The following is a 19,581-nucleotide window of genomic DNA, read 5'->3' on the forward strand; positions in this document are numbered from 1 at the left end:
TGCTTCACATATTTTGTTCCTTTTAAATTTTAATTTTGGCAAATCTATCACGGAGTCTCTTTTAACTAGTTTAGTTATTGTGTCCATGCTTGCATGACCTAACTTACGGTGCCATAACCAACTAGCATCATTTTCTTTAGTTTCATTAACAACTAAACATTGGTTATGTTTTGCAAGATCTTCTAGGTCTACAACATATACATTTCCACGCCTAATCCCTTTAAAAACTAAACTATTATCATTAGGATTTGTTATAATGCATAGTGATGGTTTAAACATAACATCATATCCTTTATCACATAATTGACTAATGCTTAACAAGTTATGCTTAAGACCATCAACATATCTAACATTATCTATAAAAGTAGAAGGGGTGATTTGAACTTTACCAATACCAATGATGTGACCTTGGTTGTTGTCTCCAAAAGTCACAGCACCTCCCTTCTTAGCTTCGAGGGTGAAGAATTGATCTTTATCACCCGTCATGTGCCTTGAGCAGCCACTATCCAAATACCAGCAGTTTTTGTTGACCTTGGCTGCAAGACACTCCTACACAAGCAAATCATGTCATCTTAGGTACCCAAGTTTTCTTGGGTCCTTCATGGTTAGTCAAGTTGGTTCCTTTTGGAACCCATACCCTTTTTATTTTCCTTTTTGTTTTACTTTTCCTATAGTCACATACATTTACCTTATGTCCGATAGTTCCACAACAAAAGCAGGTTATTTTCTTAGTTTTAGTTTCCCCAGCTTTAACAAAGAAGTTACTAAGAAGTTTTTGTTTATTTCTTGGTTTATATCCTAACCCCGCTTTATTAAATACGGCTCGTTGACTATTAAGTATCATGTTTAACTTTTCAGAACTATAGGTAAATTTTTCAACTAAGGGTTTATATTTGTTAAGTTCTTTAGTTAGTGTTTGATTTTCTGCTTTTAGATCATTAAGTTCTTTTGTGAGATCCTTGTTTAGGATTTGTTTATGGTTTTTGGGTTCTAATGTTTCTTTATTTAGCCTTTCATTTTCTTTAGTTAAGGTATTAGTCTTTTGAGTTAAAAGTTTATTGCTTGTCTTAAGTTCCATATTTTCTTTGGTGATTAAGTCCTTATCCTTAACTAATTTATCGTACTTAAGTATGTATGATTGATTAGCTATTTTTAGTTCTTTATTCTTCAGATTTATTGCCTTATATTCTATCATTAATTCATTAAAAGCATCATAAAGCTCATCAAAAGTAAAATCTAAAGGTGATTCGGATGTTACCTCACTTTCATTGGCCATGAAGCAGAGATTGGCCTTTTCCTCTTGTTCCTCATCCGATGAAGAGGATGATGAGTCGGAGTCGGATAGAGTCGTGACAAGAGCCTTCTTCTTTTTGTACTTGCTCCCCTTTTTCAGTAAAGGGCATTCAGCTCTTATGTGACCCGGCTTCTTGCACTCGTAACACCCAATCCCCTCGTTTTCCCTTTTCTTACCTTTGTCCTTGCGGTAGAAATTTGAGGGGCCTCTCCTTTGATGATAGGACTTCTTGTGGTTGATGAATCTCTTGAACTTGCGCACAAGAAGAGCCTCACCATCATCTTCCTCATCCTCTTCTTCGTCACTGCTGCTACTGCAAGATAAGTCCTTGTTAGATGAAGTAGATTTTAGAGCTATTACCTTTTTCTTATGGGAGGACTCTTCCTCGTTGTGTTACTTCATGGTTAGCTCGTGCGTCATTAGGGATCCAAGAAGCTCCTCTAGTGGTAACTTGTTCAAGTCCTTGGCTTCTTGGATTGCCGTCACTTTAGCTTCCCACGACCTAGGTAGACACCGAAGGATTTTCCTGACAAGATCACTGTTAGTATAGCTCTTGCCAAGGCTTTTTAGGCCATTGACAATGTCTGTAAACCTAGTGAACATGCTAGTGATTATCTCATTAGAATCCATTCTAAATAGTTCATACTTATGAATCAGTATATTTATTTTGGATTCTTTAACTTGATTTGTGCCCTCATGGGTCACTTCAAGTCTATCCCAAATCTCTTTTGCAGAGTTGCAAGTAGAGACCCTATTGAATTCATTTCTATCTAAGGCACAATAAAACACATTCATAGCTTTAGAGTTTAGTTGTGCCTTCCTCATGTCATGTTCATCCCAATCCGTTTCTAGTTTGGGTACCTTGACACCATCTACATATATGGATGGGATGTATGGCCCATTTACTACAATAGTCCACATCTCATAGTCTTGGGCTTGGATGAATATTCTCATCCTAGCCTTCCAATATGAGTAGTCAGACCCATTAAAGAATGGGGGTCTTTGGGTGGACTGACCCTCAATGTGGGAAGATCCAAATGGGGTTGTCATTTCGATCTTTTACTCTTGGGTGGAAGAGTTTAGGCTCTGATACCACTTGTTGCCCAGATAGACAACCCAAGAGGGGGGGTGAATTGGGTTTTAAAATAATTTAGATAATTTAAAACGTTATGGATGATTAATTAAAAACTATTGCAAGTTATTTAATTAATTACTATGTGCTGTGAGTAATATGAAATGAGAAGAAGGAGAGACAATCAATCACAAACACAAGTTTTATAGTGGTTCGGAGCTAACCCTTGCTCCTACGTCCACTCCCCAAGTCTCACTTGGGAATTCACTATAATCCCCTTGGATTACAGCCGGTTGTTTTCCAAGCTCACAACCAAACTTGTTGTTTTACGAGCTCACAACGAACTCGGTCGGTTTTCCCAGGCTCACCGACTAGAACCACCCCCGATTGTTTTCCCGGGATCACAATCGAACCCTTACACACGTTGGTTTTAACTCGGCTCACCAACCAACCTCAATCCCCTTGATTCAATCCCCGATTGAACCAAGTAAATACAAGTTGTAGAAAGAAAACAGAAAATGAGCTTCTCAAAAAGCAGATGAAAACAATATGAACAATAAATGAAGTTAAGAAGCCTCAAACGCTTTTAGATTGGAGATGAGGAATGGCTTCTTAAACTTCTGGTCTCCTCTTGAAAGAGTAGTCGACTTGAATGCAGGAGAAGGAGGCTTTAATTGCTGGGAAGATGTAGTTGGAAGCAGTAAAGGCAGATCTTCCTCTTTTTCGTTGAAGAGCACGTTGCAGAACTTGAATGCTTGATTAGTTGGAGTGAAATAGTTGTTCTCTTTCTTGCTACAGTCCTCTGTGGCTATTTAAGCCAACCCCCACGTAAACTAGCCGTTAGAGTGCTTTTTCTGCCCGTTCTGAACACTCTGCGCAGCCTGACAATATGACCGTTGGTGGGTTGGAGTCGACTCGCGCGATTAGGAGTCGACTCGGCTGTAGCGGGAGTCGACTCAAGCTTTTCCGGAGTCGACTCGGCAACTGTTCCAAATTTGAATTAAAGTTGCCTTCACGACTGGGAGTCGACTCGTCTTGACCTGGAGTCGACTCGTCAACTTCTGGAGCTGACTTGGCAATTTTGGAGTCGCCTCATCCACTGAAGTCCGTGGATCCAATTTTGAATTTTGTCCACTCGAGTCGACTCGACTGTCCTGGGAGTCGACTCGAATCTCAGAGCCCGAACTTCCGATCCTCTGTCTTTTGGCTCGTCCAGTCTTGGAGTCGACTCGAACTTCCTTGGAGTCGACTCGGCTCTCAGTTTCCGAAAGATGGTCTTCTGCCTTTTGACGTGAAGCTGTCTTGGAGTCGACTCGAGCTGTCTGGGAGTCGACTCGAATCTCAGAGGCAGTAACTTGGTTTTCTGTCTGTCTTGGGGTCGCGGTGTCTTGGAGTCGACTCGCGTATTGCGGGAGTCGACTCGAATCTCAGAGTCCATAAAATGGTCTCTGACTTTCTTTGTGTACCGCTGAGAGTCGACTCTTACTTTCTTTGGAGTCGACCTGTCAACCATCGGAGTCGACTCGCGTTCCACTGGAGTCGACTCGAATCTCAGACCCGAAAACTGCTCTCTGACTTTTCTGCCTGTGACTGCTTGGAGTCGACTCTTACTTCCCTGGAGTCGACTTGGTGAACATTGGAGTCGACTCGCGCACTTCAGGAGTCGACTCGTTGACAGGTTCTGAGTTGATCCTTTCTGTTCTTCTGTCTGTTCTCAGTCGGAGTCGACTCGTACTCATCTGGAGTCGACTCGAGCTCGTGCCAGTGAACTTGATACGCTTGGAGTCGACTCGTGATACTCGGGAGTCGACTCGAGTCTCAGACATTGGTTCAAACAGACTCCTTAACTTATCCAACAATTATGAACCAAGTCTTGGGACACTTAGACAGGATTTTCACTGAAACACTCAATTGAATTCATTAGTAATTAAAAGATATACTCAAATGCTTTGAGCTCATCAAAATCAAATGGGGTTTTAATCAATCACTCCACACATTCTTATCCCTTTAGATGGCAAGCAAGGAGGGGCGTAGCCCCTTCCTTTTCTTTTCACGCAAGCACCAAGGGGAGGGGCGTGGGCCCCTCCCTCAAGTCCAATTAAATCCACCATTTAATCAAATTAAAGGGTGATGTAATTTGGGTTCATTTCATGAGTCCAATCCTAGTCAAAATAGGACTTGTATGGACTTATTTCAATTTCCTCCCAATCCTAATCTAATTAGGACTTAATTGAACCATGACTCTATTGAACTCTTCAATTCTAATTCAATTAGAAGTCATGAAATTAATTAGATTAAATTTAAAATTAATTAGGACTTAAGAAAATCCTAATCTAATCAGGACTTGTTCAAATTTCAGCCCTAAGACAATTAGGACTTTAGAAATCCTATTCCAAATAGGATTCTAATTTAATTTGAAATCCTAATCCAATTAGGACTTCATGAATCCCACTCCAAGTAGGACTCATGATCAAGTCCAATTAATTAAATCCAATTAATTAAATTAAATTGCAATCCGATTGCAATTAATCCTTCTTCTAACCACTAACTCTTAGCGGGTTTTCATTTATCAATCTAATTGATTATTTGTGATTCCTAATCACATTCAACCATCGGATCGGTCAATACCTCTAATGTGTGTGACCCCATAGGTTCTATTCTGACTGGTAGTGAGATATATTGCAATCTCTATCACAATATCATTGAAAACTCCTTTCAATGGGTTGAAACAATTCCAACTCAACTCATTAGGGTTCATCGACCATCAAGATGATCCCTGTGAGTCTCACCATCCACCAGTGACACCTAGCAGTATGTAGTGGCTACCCAGCAGAACAGAATGATGAACCTCTAGGTGCAGTTATCGTATGATACAGTCCTTCTATCGTGGATTCCTACAGACCGGAGGTCATGGATAACTCGTCAAACCCCGTCGTCTATCATATGTCTAGATTTATTCGACTTGAGTTCGATAGTGGAAAACTCTTTCTCCACTGTATTTACTGCCCTGGCCAAGGTCTTAGAACTCAGTCTAATAAATCACATAGGATCTCTCCTCTTCTATCAAGGTCGATAGATTCCATGTAAGTGCATACCCTACTCCTACAGTGAACCTACTGCAGCCAATCTACACAACAAGGACCCATATGACTAGAGACCATGTATATGTGCAGTCAAACTACAACAACCTCACTGTGAATAGCCGAAGCACCGCAGGTCAAAGGACCAGTCACACTACTGCAACATCAAGCAAGTCACTGACGAGTGGATAGACATCTAAGTGACTTCTTGTCTTGGTCACGCTCAGTACCCTTGTTCTCTAACAAGCACCTGCACTCTCACTTCAGTGTCCCTACACTGTGGACTCGAGTCTCGTCCATTCATAAGAAAAGCGATCTGTGCACTGATCGGATCGATCACCGTCCTCGTGATGATCCATTGATCAGGAGCATTTAGAAATTAATCACCAATGATACATGGCTCAAATTCTCAACTCTTGAGAATATGTATCATCATCTTATTAATTTCTTGGACGATTCATAGACACATAAACAATATGAATGAAAAGATGCCCATTTATTATTCAATAATAATAAAGTCAAGTACAAATTTATGTCCCAGAATAAATAATGTGTCTGCCAGATTGGCTTCTAGGGCATACATCTAACAACCCCCACTAACCAGATCATGTAGGTCTTGGGCGCTTACCTTCGACCTCCTAATCACTCTCTAGATCCTCCTATCCAAGATTTTTTCTATAGGGATCGGTAGTGCCAGGACTCTCTCAGCCAGCTGCTCCCAAAGGCATGTCGAATAAGACCCGCATTCCATCTTCTCTCCCCTAGGATGATCAGATCACAGACTTTACATCCAACCAGACACACCAAGTCGATCATGGTAGGCCACCAACCAAGTGGATGCTCTATCAGCCATCTGTCCTCCGGCACATCAATGGCATGTCCATCCTCTATCTCCCATCTAATCCAAGGGAGCACTATCGAGGCACATGCATAAATCTCCCTCCAGATGAAAGAACTGTGACGCCCAGTGCCAAAGTCGGGCACAGCGGCAGAGTCTCATACTTGGCCCTTATTAGAGTGCACCAAAGACTCCCAAGTTCTAGGAGGTATTTGGTCGCATATATGGCCGCAAGAATCTCTTGCCTCGCAATCAAGGAGTGAACACCCAGCCCACCGCTGCTAGTCGGCTGACAAACCACATCCCAAACCAGCAAATGAATGTTGCTCCTTCCCTCTCGCAAGCCCCAAATAAAACTCTTGAACATTTGCTCTAGATTCCTCAGCTGTGCCAGAGGCATGATGGTGTTGGATAGCAGATAAACCGAAATCGAGTTGAGTACTAACCGAACAAGAGTGACTCTGCCCATCATAGATATAGCACTTGCTTACAAACCCTCAAGCATGTGCCTGATGCTCTGCTCAATGGTGGAGCACTCTCCTCTACGAAGGCGACGACCAGTGTTGGAAACCCTAAGATATCTCATGGTACCCCTTACTCATCCACTTCTAGAATCTTCTTGATGGTGGCCTTCAATTTTGGCTTGATCCTCGAGCTAAAGCAAATAGCTAAATTGGCCAGATTGACCTGTTACCAGAAAGCTGCAGAGTACTCCTCTAAGATCCTCTGAATCGCTTGCACTGACTGAAAGGAAAAATCTCCCGAGTTGTCCAATAAAATCGAACACCAGGCATGAAAAATCAGTTTTAAAATTTTTATTTATTTTATTTATAACAATTATAAATATTAAAATAACTTTTATGTAAAATTACCTCAAGCCCGCAGCGGAAGTTGGTCGAGCTAATCTGGATCTGGATCTGGATCTCTGAAGGTAGCTCTGCGAGGCCTGGATCTGCAAGCTCTCTACTTCGCACGCACGTCGAGCTTCGTAGGAAGGTTGGACGATATCTGTATTTTGCAATACCACTTTTTGCAAAAAGGACCCTAGAAGAAACACTTTTCTTTTCTTCTCCTTCTTCTTCTTCCTTCTCTCTCGTTTCCAACCCGAGAGCTTCAATTTTGAACTGATCGCAGAGGAGAAGAGGGGAGACTAGAAAGCCGGATTTGAATGCGTGCCACTGGGAGAAGATTGAGAGAGAAGGACCACTTCTTCTCTCTTCCTCTTCTACTTTAGAAAAAATCCCACCGAAGCCGCCTCTGTCTGTGAAGTTTCTTCAAAATTTCACAGACAGATTCACACCTTTTTCTCTTTGATTCGTTCTGTATTCAAGATGAAAACGTTGGTCTATCTATAGGCCAACGCAAAGAGGATTTAAGAGGAGTAATAACTGTCTTTACGAATCCATACGTTATGAATTCATAACGTTCGTTTCAAAAATAAATGTGGGAAAAAAACAGTAAATCCATCCGATAACAGCTGGATTTCAAAAATCAAATTTAACCGGAATGTAGCCGGTTCAAAATCGGACATTCCGGTCCAGACGGCAGAGCGGCCGGAGGCCAGACGGTGGCACGGTGTGGAGACGAAGCCGGGAGGAAGAAGGCTCTGTTTTCTCCTCCCAGGCTTTTCTCCATCGCGGTTCACAAAAAAAATCCTCAAGGGTCCATGAGGGGAAGTGGTCCACGGGTCCATGGGAGTTTAAAAACAAGTCAGCCGTAACCATTTAAATGGGATTAGTCAAATAGAAAATGGGTTAGCCCATTTTGAAATAAAGCAAGCCTATTTAGTTCTAAACCAAATTGACAGCCCATTTGAATGATTTTTGACCCAAAAAAATTCCACATGAGTCTGACTCATGGGAGATACAATTAGGTCCAGTTTCGGCTCGATCCAAGTCTGACTTAAATCAGAACAAATACGAAATTAAATTCCAATTAAATCATGATCGAGCCCAATTACACTAATTTAGACCCAATCAAATCCAATCTCAACAATTGAGTCCTGATCAAGTTCAATTATATTAATTAAAACTTGATTGACCCGAAATACAGACTTAATTAGTTGTTCATGCATAAAATTTAGCATGTACCTCATGTTCAGTGCTAGCTGAACATAGACAGAACCAAATTCCAAATGACCCATAATTTAATTCTTAATTAAATTGGGTCAAGACCTTCCTACTTAGCTTGACTAATGTGCGTGACTCCGATAGGTTCGGACACTAAGCCGGTAGTACATGGACTACTCCATGCACTAATCGAGGTGACCATCTAGCAATGATACCCGCGGCCGGATAGGTCAAATATGCAAAGCAACATTCAAGAACCTAGACGTATGGTTGTTGCATAATTCATCCCTATGACCATCGATGCTCAAGATGACCTCAGAGTGGACTGTCGAACTCTGGGTCCAGTCATTCATAGTGTATTTCAATTAATCAAATCAAGTGACTTATCACTTGGTTTACCCTGGCCAAGGTTTTACTGAATTGAAATACAGTGGGACATCAACTCCTAAAATCTGGAGCGGTCAATCCCATCTTGACTCATACACAGACTTCGCGAATACTTGACTGCACCCAGCATCCTTCCGATCCCTGAATTAGAAATTCAGGTCATCCAGTGCCTAAGTACAGTGAGTTGCTTGCAAGTCACCGTGACAGTCTTAGGTCTAAGGGGTACTTATGCCCATACGTTTTACGAGCTAACTCCCGACAGTGGAGTGCTACGCAGGTGAGTCACTATTCAGTGACGATGTACTCCTACATCTCACCTGTATGCTATACAGTGTCTCCACACTCCTTGGTTTAAGAGGACAACCAACTAAATGGCACACAACGACCTATACTTGACATAGCTATCGTCCAATTGACAGCTCATCATTTGGTCGCGAACTAGTTTAAGGACTAAATGATAAAACCTCTTTTATCCACTAAATTAGTCCTAAGGACTTCATCACAATACATAGGAGTTCAATTTGAAGATGTAACACTTATGATGAATAGAAAATTGCCAGAATAAATTTTTATTCATTTTAATAAAACATATACATAATCTAATTTCTTACAATTAAAAAATTAGCTTTGGGACACAATTTCCAACACTGACTGCCTCGTCGCTGGGGCTAGAAGAATACAATCATCGGCAAACAACAGATGCATGATCTGAATAGAATCCCACATCGGTCCATAAGCCTCAACAACCTGAGTCTGATTAGCATACCATAGTGCTCTGGACAATGCATCCGCACAAATGATGAAGAGAAGAGACGAGAGCGGGTAGCCCTGCCACACTCCAACGAAAGACTCGAAAAACTGTATGGGAGTACCATTCACTAGAATGGCAAAGGAAAGGGCCCGAATGCATCCCAAAATCCATATGATCTATATTTGATGAAAATCAAAACTCTCCAATGAGTGAGTCAAAAAGCTGAAAGCTCATTCTGTCACAAGCTCTTTCCATGTTAAGCTTGACATCCATCAGACTCTTCTAGTCCAGAGCTCTCTAGAGGTCGAACATAAACTTGTCGACATAAGAATATTGTCAGTGATGCTGCGTCCATCAACAAACACCCTCTACTCAGGACTGATGAGCTTGAGCAAGATGCCCATCAACCTATTCACTAGGATTTTCTCAATATCTTTATACAAGGTAGTGCATAGGTTGCTCGGTCGGTAGTGGCTCGGCTCCGTGGCGCCCTGCCTCTTCGGAATTAGGGTAATAAAGATCTGCTTCCAGTCTCGAGGCATCATTGTAGTTATGAAAAATTGATGGATAGTCGCAGTCACATCATACCTAAGAATATGCCAGTACCTTCTAAAGAAGATTGAAGAAAAACCAACTAGCCTCGAGGCTCCTCGACTAAAGACCAGAAAGCCTCTTGAATTTCCATGGCTGAGATCGGGCTAACCAACGCTGCATTCTCCTCCTGCAAGACCCTTATCGATGGTACAGGCTCATTAGGCGGCCCCCAGCTGCCCAACTAATCCATCCATCTAGATTTGAAAATTTGCTCCAGTACCCTCCTGATAGTATCAGAGTCATCTGTCATCTGCCCACTACTATTCCTGATGCTACTGATTCTGTTCCTCTGTCTCTGGATAATTGTCGACTAGTGGAAGAATCTAGTATTTCGGTCCTCCTCCAAAATCCATCGTATCCTCGATTTCTGTCTCCATAGGATTTCTTGGTGCCGAAGGAGCGAGTGATGCATGAATAACTGCGCCCTGAGCTCCGCATGTTCTCCTTTCGTCAGCCCCCCTTTGCTCCTCTCGAGACTAGAGGTTGGCTATAGAGACTTTTGCCTCCTCCACCCTTCCAAATATGTTCCCCACCTCTTTCCAATTCTACCTGCGTAGCTGGCGCTTGGTCATCTCCACTTTGTAGGTCACCCTGTATATTGCATCCTCCCGCACTGACATCTGCCATGCCTCCCGCATAACATCCCATGACTAAGGATATGAGAGCCAAATCTTCTTAAATCGAAATGAACTACGGTAAGAGATAAAGGTCGAGATACTAACTAGGATAGGTTGAGGTACTAACCAGGATAGGATAGTGATCCAATGCTATCCGAGGCAAGTGGCTCATCCGATAGTTTGAGCATCTCTGAATCCAACCGACTATGGCAAATACTCCGTCAATCCTCTCCCACACTCTCGCTTGGCCCAACCTCTTGTACCAAGTAAATATCGGCCTCATGACCAAAGGTCAACTAAGCCATTGGCCATAATGAAATTCTGGAATTTCCTGCCTTCAATTTTATTGGTGAAGGCCTTCCCCCCCCTCCCCCCCCCCCCCCCCCCTCACTTTTTCTGAGGGCCATCAATACAATTGAAATCTCCCGCAATCTCTATTTCCTTTGCTCTTTCATAATAATATGGATTTGTGATGAAAGTGACTTTTTATTCCATTTAAATTTTAGTACTCTTGTAACCATCAAGTTAATCTAGTTCTGGAAAAGTCATCAAGTTAATCTTCGTGGCAACAATGAAAACTAGACTTTGCTATCAATCCATTGATTTCAAGGAAAAGCTAAACACTCACACCACTCACACTTATTGCCCTTTCGCAACATAAGTGAAAATATGAAATATCAAGCACTAGTCAAAGTATGGGCACCAAACTTTTGTTTATTAGAGTAAAATGAAGCCTTGAAGCTTGGATGTAGAGGCCCCATGGGACAAAATAGGCATAAATTCCTAAAGCAATAATCAAATATAGTCTCCTATGCTACACTTCATTACTTCACAAACACCTCTAATATTCCCAAACTCTTGGAGAACCTCAACATGATTAGAGTCCATCCCCTTTCTTTTAGCAAAGGAGAGCTACCAGCCCGTTTGAGCTGCATGATATTTTGTATGCTCATCTTCTTTTGTTACCATTCAGACATTATTTCTCTGGTAATTTCATACAGCATCCTATGTATCTCCATTCCCAATGGGTGCTTTGTATCTCCCACCAAAAACTTATGCACTTCTCCATTCACCACAACCAAGCTAATGGCACTCTCCTTCCTCACCCCTCTCTCCACCATTCTGTCCCTAACCCTTCCAACCTCATCCCACTTCCCTCCCCTAGCATATAGATTAGACACACCTACAAAGAATCCACCCTCCTCTCCCTCTACCATCCCTAACTCTAAACCTAACCCCAACAATCGCTTCTCCAATCGCTCCCCGAACCCTAACTCCCCATTAATTGCACAAGCATGTAACAACGAGCCCCAAACCACCTGATTCGGCTTGAAGGGCATCGACTCCAACACCCGCAGCGCCGCCTCCAACCGCCCAGCACGCCCAAACAAGTCCACCATGGTCCCATAGTGTTCCATCCTCGGCTTGATCCCATATAATTCCTTCATCTCCTTGAACAACCTAATCCCCACTTCCACCAGCCCAGAGTGGCTGCATGCATGCAGCACGTTAGTGAATGCAAGGCCATCCGGTGCCACCCCCTCCTCCCCCACCATCCTCTCAAACAACGCCACCGCTTCCTCCCCGCGGCCGTGCATGGCCAGCCCGCCAATCATGGCCGTCCACGTGGACGCATCCCTCACGTCATGCATGGCATCAAACAACTTCCATGCGGCCTCCAGGCTCCCACACTTGGCGTACATGTGGACCAGGCCAGTCCCCACCTCGGCGGGCCGGCCCCTGAGCCGGCGCGTGGCGAGCGCGTGTGCGGCCCGCCCGTGGGCGAGCGCGCCCACGCCCGCGCAGCAAGCGATGGCCCCCGCAAAAGTGTCCGAATTGGGCTGGGCCTCACCATGGGTCAGCATGTCGACGAACAACGACAGGCCACGCTCGTGCGACGCGGCCTTCGCGTGGCACGAGATGATGGCGTTCCAGGTGACCGTGGTTCTCTGGGGCGTTTCGTCGAACACCCTCCGGGCGGCGTCGAGGAGGCCGAGGGTGGAGTAGGAGTGGAGGAGGGAGGTGGAGACGTGGGGGTGGGGAGCGAGGCCGTGGCGGAGGACGATCGCGTGGGCGGGGGAAGGGTCGACGTGGAGGCGGGCGGAGGCGCGGAGGAGGAAGGGGAAGGAGAAACTGTCGGGATAGAGGCCGGCGCGGAGCATGTCGGAGAAGAGGCGGAGGGCGAGGGCGGGAGAGGGGCCGGCGGAGTGGGCTCGGATGAGGGCGGCGAAGGCGAAGGCGGAGGGGCGGGGGGAGGCGGCACGGAAGGCGAGATGGGCGAGGGGGGTGTCGGAGGGGGCGGCGGCGGCGACGGCGCGGGCGGAGACGAAGGGGTCGCGGAGGAGGCCGGTGGCGACGGCGCGGGCGAGGATTTGCTTGAGGCGCCGCGGGCCGGGCCGGGAGTCGAGGGCGGAGAGGAGTTGGGCCCGGGCGTCGTGGAAAGAGAGGGGGAGGGACATGGACGAAGAAGCATTGGTAGCGCTGATTCAACTTGTTTGGAAGCTTTTTAGCATGGAAATGATATTCTCCAAAAAAAAAAAAGAAGTTATGATTATCTTGGACATGAAATTAGATAGCAACAAGATTTGTTGTTCATCCATGAGTTTAATCAAAATACATGAGTTTAGATAGCCAAGTTGGTAAAGTCACTGGATGGATTTAGGGTAATAATGGCCTAAGTTTGACCCCACAAATCCAATTTTGACTAGATTTCTTTGAGTTAAGTAATAATAATAAATTTAAACCATAATTTTATTTTCATCACTTTTATAAAAAACTTTATCCCAGGTCCCATATACTAACTGCCCTGCAGCTTACATAATGAAAATATCACAATAAGTTATGACTAGAACCTTTTTTTTTTTGTTTAGAAGGTATCAAATCAGGTGGGAGACATTTGACTACAAGGTTGATTGAGAATCTCAGTCCTTAAACTTCGGTGTTGAGGTAATCTCTTCCCTTCGATCCCTCCATAGTATTTAAATAATTTTAGACTTGTCTTCTCTTCTATTCCTCAAAAATATTTTGAAGAAGAATTAATTAGTCTCTACTCCACCATTTTTTATTTTACTTTGCAATAATCTAGAAATCTTGTGGCAGGCAAAATTTTGGCACTGAATAGAGGTGGAACAGCAATCATAGCATTATAAGTATTTCATGGTAACAATTAAGCAAGAATTTCCATATAATAATTCAATTTCTCTATGAGAAGTGCATAAAGAGTAGCTTGGTGAAGAAAACCACATTAATAATTCTTTTTACAGAGAGAGGATATAGTTATGAATGGCAACCATTAGGTCCCTCTCTCCACCAGGTCACATGCATGAGAACCTAACCTAGAACTTGGGATTTAAGCTACATGGATATGGATCAAAAATACTCCATGTTAGAGCCAACTTTGCAAATTAAAGGAGGACTGGGGTGATCTATCAAATCTCCTCAGGGATGCTGTGGAGTGCAGGCCTCCAGTCGCCCGGCCGGCAGCCCTTCGTGGTCTCGGCCGCCTTCATGCGCCGCTTTCTAAGGACATGCAGCAGCTGCTCCAAGCTCGGCGGCGCCGCCATGCGATGATCGGCTGCACTGCTATTTTTTTGGCTCATTGATGCAACCATTTTTCTCAGCTCTTGCTTGCTAACTACAATCTTCACACGCACTGCTACTCCCTCCTCCTCCTCCTGGGAGATGATTCTCCCACCATGAAGCTTTTCGATGGTCTTGAGGCAGGTCCACTTATCTATCTTGGCTATTTTGGGCTCCATCTCCATCTTCACCTCTCCTTTTTCTTTGAAGGTAATGGCATGGCCTCTTTGTCTCTGGGGACTTCAGCTTATATAGAGATGTCATGAGTCAGCTCATAGATCTATGATGAAGGCAGCTAGATTAATGGTGAGAAATGCATCTAAATAAAGACTAAAGGCTTACTATAACATGGCTTCCTATTCTACTACGTCAAGTAATGTTATTTTATGTTAAATAATGTAAAGACGGCTTCATCCCACATGATATGTAGAATACGTCGACGAGGCTTGCATGCTCATGCCCCACTGATTTATATATTGGAGCTTAGATGTGTCAGTTTTGTACAAATATATATACTAGACACTAATCAATGAGGGTGTATGGTTGTCTGATTTTTTTTTTTTTGCTTTCATAACTAACTGATCATACCCTATCAAAAACAAACTATTGGTTATAAAATTATCTTTCAGAGAGTTTCTGAAAATAAAAATATATTCTTGAGGAAATTTTTCTTCTAAAAAGGTATTGCTAGAATTCAATTAAATATTTTTTTTCCTTTTTGTAAATTCATTCATTATGATCCTTTCTAGTAAAACCTGATAACTAAACAGCCAAATCAATGTTAGACCCAAGATCTAATCCAAATCATAGACATGATCTTAAGCATTTCCAATAAGATGGAGGTACAAGTGGACAAAGTTTGAAGCATTTATTATTATTATTATTTTGGTGATGAAAATAGGTGGCTCACATTTGTGAAAGTGGTCCTCTTGATTCAGGATAGTATCCATGCTTGTAATCATCTTGCTTAATGGTACCATAGGTCCATAACATGAGGGATTGTGGCCATTTATCCTTTTTCTTTTTCTTTTTGTCAGGGCCAAAGCATAAAGTAATACTGAAAGCATTGCTCCAAAGCAAATTGATGCTTTGAATCCACCGGCTACTTCACATGGGGGAAGCGATCATTGCGGCGAAGCAACCACCGAAATGACGCGTTTGCATCATGGGGGGCCTTCCTCGTACGTTCATGTATCTATGATTGGTGGAAGAACCTGTACGTTATTGTAGAACGTTTGCGTGCTGCAACACGTTTTTTTTTTCCCCTCCACTGAAATATTTTTTTAAAAAAATATTTTTTGAGAATATAATATATAAAAAAATAATTTTAGCATATTTAATTAATTATAGAAAAGTAACATATTCAGTCTTATTTTTAGTTGAGCATCTATTTTTTTTAATAAAATTATATGAAATACCTATTATATTCTTGATAAAGAAAAAAATTTTATCGTTGAGTTTTAATGGCTTAAGAATATTTTTGAAAAAAAAAACTTCAATTTACAACTAGTAAAAAATAGCTTTTTCATGTCTCTTATGGTTTTTTTTTCCATGAAATATGAAAAACTTATTTTCATGAAAATGTTATTTTTCCATCTTTCTTATTTGAAAATTCCAACCATATAAGAGGTATTTCTTTGTTTTTTTACTGGCCACATTTTTTCTCCTCATTTTTCCGTAAACCAAATGAGTCCTTAAGAGCATGGATTCGGGATCCTATGCAGTGCGACTTCTGTATCATTGACGTGCCACAAAATTGTAATATTATAGATAGCTGCTACATCATCTATTTGAAAAGTAGATGGTGCTTCGTCATATTTTAGAAAAGAATAAAAGCTGTTCATCTTCAAGATAAATGACACAGCAGCCATCTGCAATGACATATAACTCTACGGTGCAAAAGTTGCACTGCGGAGGATTGGAACTCTGGGCATGAAACTGAATTTTCTCCATAGGCCACCAAAAATAAAAGATTGAACAATATATAGCAAACTAGTCTTGCATTTGGTGTTCTGTACCTTGGAATCGGTGACAATGGACTGATTTGGTGACACAATACTTCACCAGTGGGTCCAGAGAAGATGCACATCTTTTCCATGCATTCAGTGATGGTGGGTTGCTACTCAATAAATCCAGTGATGATAGACTTCCACCACATGTCCACCGACGTGTCCGACAATAGGTCCATGTTTTTGGATTGGCGCAAAGTTCCTTCCTCCTCTTCCCTTCTCAAATCAGGGCTTAAAAGAGGGTTAACTCCCCCAACCCTTTTTTTTTATTTCTCAGATTTTTTAATAAACTAAAATGAAAGGTTAAAACCAGCTCAACCCATCCAGGTCGAGCAGTTCAACCATTTGACTCACTGTGTTGAATGATTTTTCGAAAGCATACATCTTTTAGGTCAAGATTTTCTGTCAGAAAAACTTTGCACATTTTGTGACAGCAAAATACCGTCACAAAATCTTTAAGTCTTACCTTACGTTCAGTTGGAGTCATGAGAGGAAATTAACATGAATGGAGTTGGAAGGATGGATGATTGGTTCAAAAAATCTGATAAAGGATGGATGAAAAGTAGAGGATTGCCCGTCCATCATAATCCACCAATTTGTATCCTCCTAACTTTGGGAGGAAGGATAGATTATAAAAGGCATAAATTTTTACATTAAAAAGATTACCTCTCATTAATATTTTAACCAAACTCTAACACTTCTTTATAAAAGGCATAATCCACCTCTTCTCTATCGTTCCCCTTCTCCTCGACGCCTCATCACCACCCCAGCTCTCTACCGCTGGATCTAGGTGGTTATAAGTGACAATATTTATTATGTCAACTTGAAAGTATCGGCGATGGAGGTACATGTGATGATCTCATAATGATCAAAATCACGTCACCAAATTTTTTAATGACAACATAATTGATTTTATGAAGTCGCCCTCCGATGATTGATGTCTTCCTTGCTACTCCATATATATATATATATATATATATATATATATATATATATATATATATATATATATATATATATATATATATATATATATATATATATATATATATATATATATATATATATATAACCATGAATTTGTTACAATGGACCGCACGGTCACCAATCTGGTGACAGAATGCTACACCATGGTCCAGTAAAGATGCACCTCTCTACCACATATTGGACAATGGAGGACTACTCCATCATAGATCCAATGATAATTAGGTCTTTGTTCAAGTATCTGACACAAAAAAGCTCCTCCCTCCTCCCTTCTCAAATCAAGCTTTAGAAAAGGTTTCCTCTCCATTCTTTTACTATAATTTCCATTTCAATGTTTGCATAGCCGGCATTTCTTCTACGTTTTCTATGAGAACCCGTGCGGGCATGTATTTAACCCCACATCGGTTATTTGTTAGGTAAATCTTGGGTAATTATACAAAACCAAAAAAATCCAAATAAGCTTTTTTGAGTAACATCCTGAATTGTTACACTTTCTATAGCATCAAGGGCTTACTTTACGTTAAGCATCCTTAAAAAAAATGCCAGTTTTTACGAGTTTTCCTGCAGTGAAACCAGTTTCTTTCATTCTAATCCTTGGACATCTGTTCATTCTAAATAGCCAAAAGGCTCTGCCATGATGAGTGCTGCATTACATCTCCAATTTTTTCTTCATCAAGAGATTAAATAAAAGAAGTGTAAAAAGAAACAAACTAGAACATCTAATGTCAGAAAGGCCTTCAAACAGATCCCTCATCCCATTAGACCCCAACGAACGAGATTGTAACAAAGATTACAAAGCTATACAGATGTTCTTGATTCAACCCAAGTTGTAGCCAACCTCAAGAATAGGAGATCTAAAACTGTCAACATATTTATGTCTTAATTCTCCTCAGGGATGCTCTGAAGTTTAGGCCTCCACCCACTCCTACAACCCCTCTCGGCCTCAGCTCTCTTCATGTGCCGTCTCCTAAGTACATGCATCAACTGCTCCACGTCCGGCGCCGGTGCTGCCAAGGGACGATGGCCGGCATTGCTCCGTCCTCGGCCCCTCGACGCAACCATCTGCCTCAGCTGTTGCTTGGTCACCACAATCTTCACTCTCACCACGCCATTCTCGTCGTCGCGAGCGACGACCTTCCCTCCATGCACCTGCTCGATGGCTTCGGCGGCCCTGAGGCTCCTCAGAATCTTAAGGTTGGGACACCTTGTCAAGATTCGGCCATCTCTCTTCATAGGCGAGTTCTCTTTGGCCAACTTCTGCTCCATCTCCTTCTCCATCTCTTCTTTCAATTTTTAATCAAGCCTGCAACGAACCAACACCTTCTCCCATGGGACTTCGGCTTATATATAACTATATAAGAAACGAGCCAGCTCATAGCTAACTGTTGAAGAAAAGCTGAGACTTGAAAACTTTGTATGAAATGTATCTGTCAATAAAGAAAAAGTGTTCAGAGTTAGGTTGCTATGAATTGGTTTAAGACTGCGTTAGGTGATGCAGATGGTCCCAACCTCACATGCTTCTCTTGAGATTGCTTTGAAGTCTTACGTGTTCCGTGTCGAGTTGCTATTACTTAGGGTGTCCTAATTAAAACCATACTGAAAATGACAAGATCAAAAGCCTCATCATTAAACCCATCCGATGGGTGCATCTTAGTTGGGTTTAAGTTGTGAGTAGAGGCATGGTTTAGTGCTAATGGCGGGAGACAGGCAAAATAGCAACAGCAGATCCTTGGCAATCCATGTTGTAGGAGCTTAATTAATTCCTGTAACTTGGAGACCATCATGGTAGATTTTGAGAAATGAGAGGCCAATTGAATCTGGATCTTCTCTTTCATATGTCATAATTTCACCTGGTCGATTGAGTAGCAAATTTTGTAGAACCCATGGATACATGTCGAAGATTTGATAGGTTAAAAAACAAAAAAATATCAATGAAGCATGTTTCAAGTTGGTGAATTAGATGAGGTTGCATATTCTATGGGAATCCACCCGATAATCTTTGGCCAACTAGTGCAGTTGATAAAGTTATTGGAGGTTGGTACCAATAACCTAGGTTCGAGTCATTGATTTTAGAAAAAAAAAATTATCACACCATAGGTCTAATTATAGGAATTCAAAGCTGCATAGCTAATGAAAATCTAGCATGTACAAGTAATGCTGTAGATATATACTTCATTAGTATTGTTTCGATGAGCGGGTGCATTAGTTATTCACTTTACTAGTGATTTTTCAATGAACAATAAAAATATGTATAAGATGCATTTCTTTATTGGTCACCAATGGCCAAGCACCATGGAGGCTTAGAAG

The 19,581-nt window shown here is 42.0% G+C and overlaps 2 protein-coding genes across 2 annotated transcripts; both read right to left on the reverse strand.

Moving 5' to 3' along the window:
* Positions 1 to 11,098: 11,098 nt before the first annotated feature.
* On the reverse strand, positions 11,099 to 14,127 carry LOC103703850 (pentatricopeptide repeat-containing protein At1g59720, chloroplastic/mitochondrial-like). Its single transcript, XM_008786867.6, has one exon. The coding sequence runs from the start codon at positions 13,159 to 13,161 to the stop codon at positions 11,665 to 11,667; it is 1,497 nt and encodes a 498-aa protein (XP_008785089.3). The 5' UTR covers positions 13,162 to 14,127; the 3' UTR covers positions 11,099 to 11,664.
* A 3,435-nt stretch (positions 14,128 to 17,562) lies between these two features.
* LOC103703826 (uncharacterized) lies at positions 17,563 to 18,626 on the reverse strand. Its single transcript, XM_008786835.6, has one exon. The coding sequence runs from the start codon at positions 18,550 to 18,552 to the stop codon at positions 18,154 to 18,156; it is 399 nt and encodes a 132-aa protein (XP_008785057.1). The 5' UTR covers positions 18,553 to 18,626; the 3' UTR covers positions 17,563 to 18,153.
* Between the last annotated feature and the right edge of the window lie 955 nt (positions 18,627 to 19,581).

This window comes from Phoenix dactylifera, chromosome 6, assembly GCF_051530095.1.
Source record: "Phoenix dactylifera cultivar Ajwa chromosome 6, Ajwa_hap1_PhDact_Kaust_v1.1, whole genome shotgun sequence".
NCBI classification, from domain to species: Eukaryota; Viridiplantae; Streptophyta; class Magnoliopsida; order Arecales; family Arecaceae; genus Phoenix; species Phoenix dactylifera.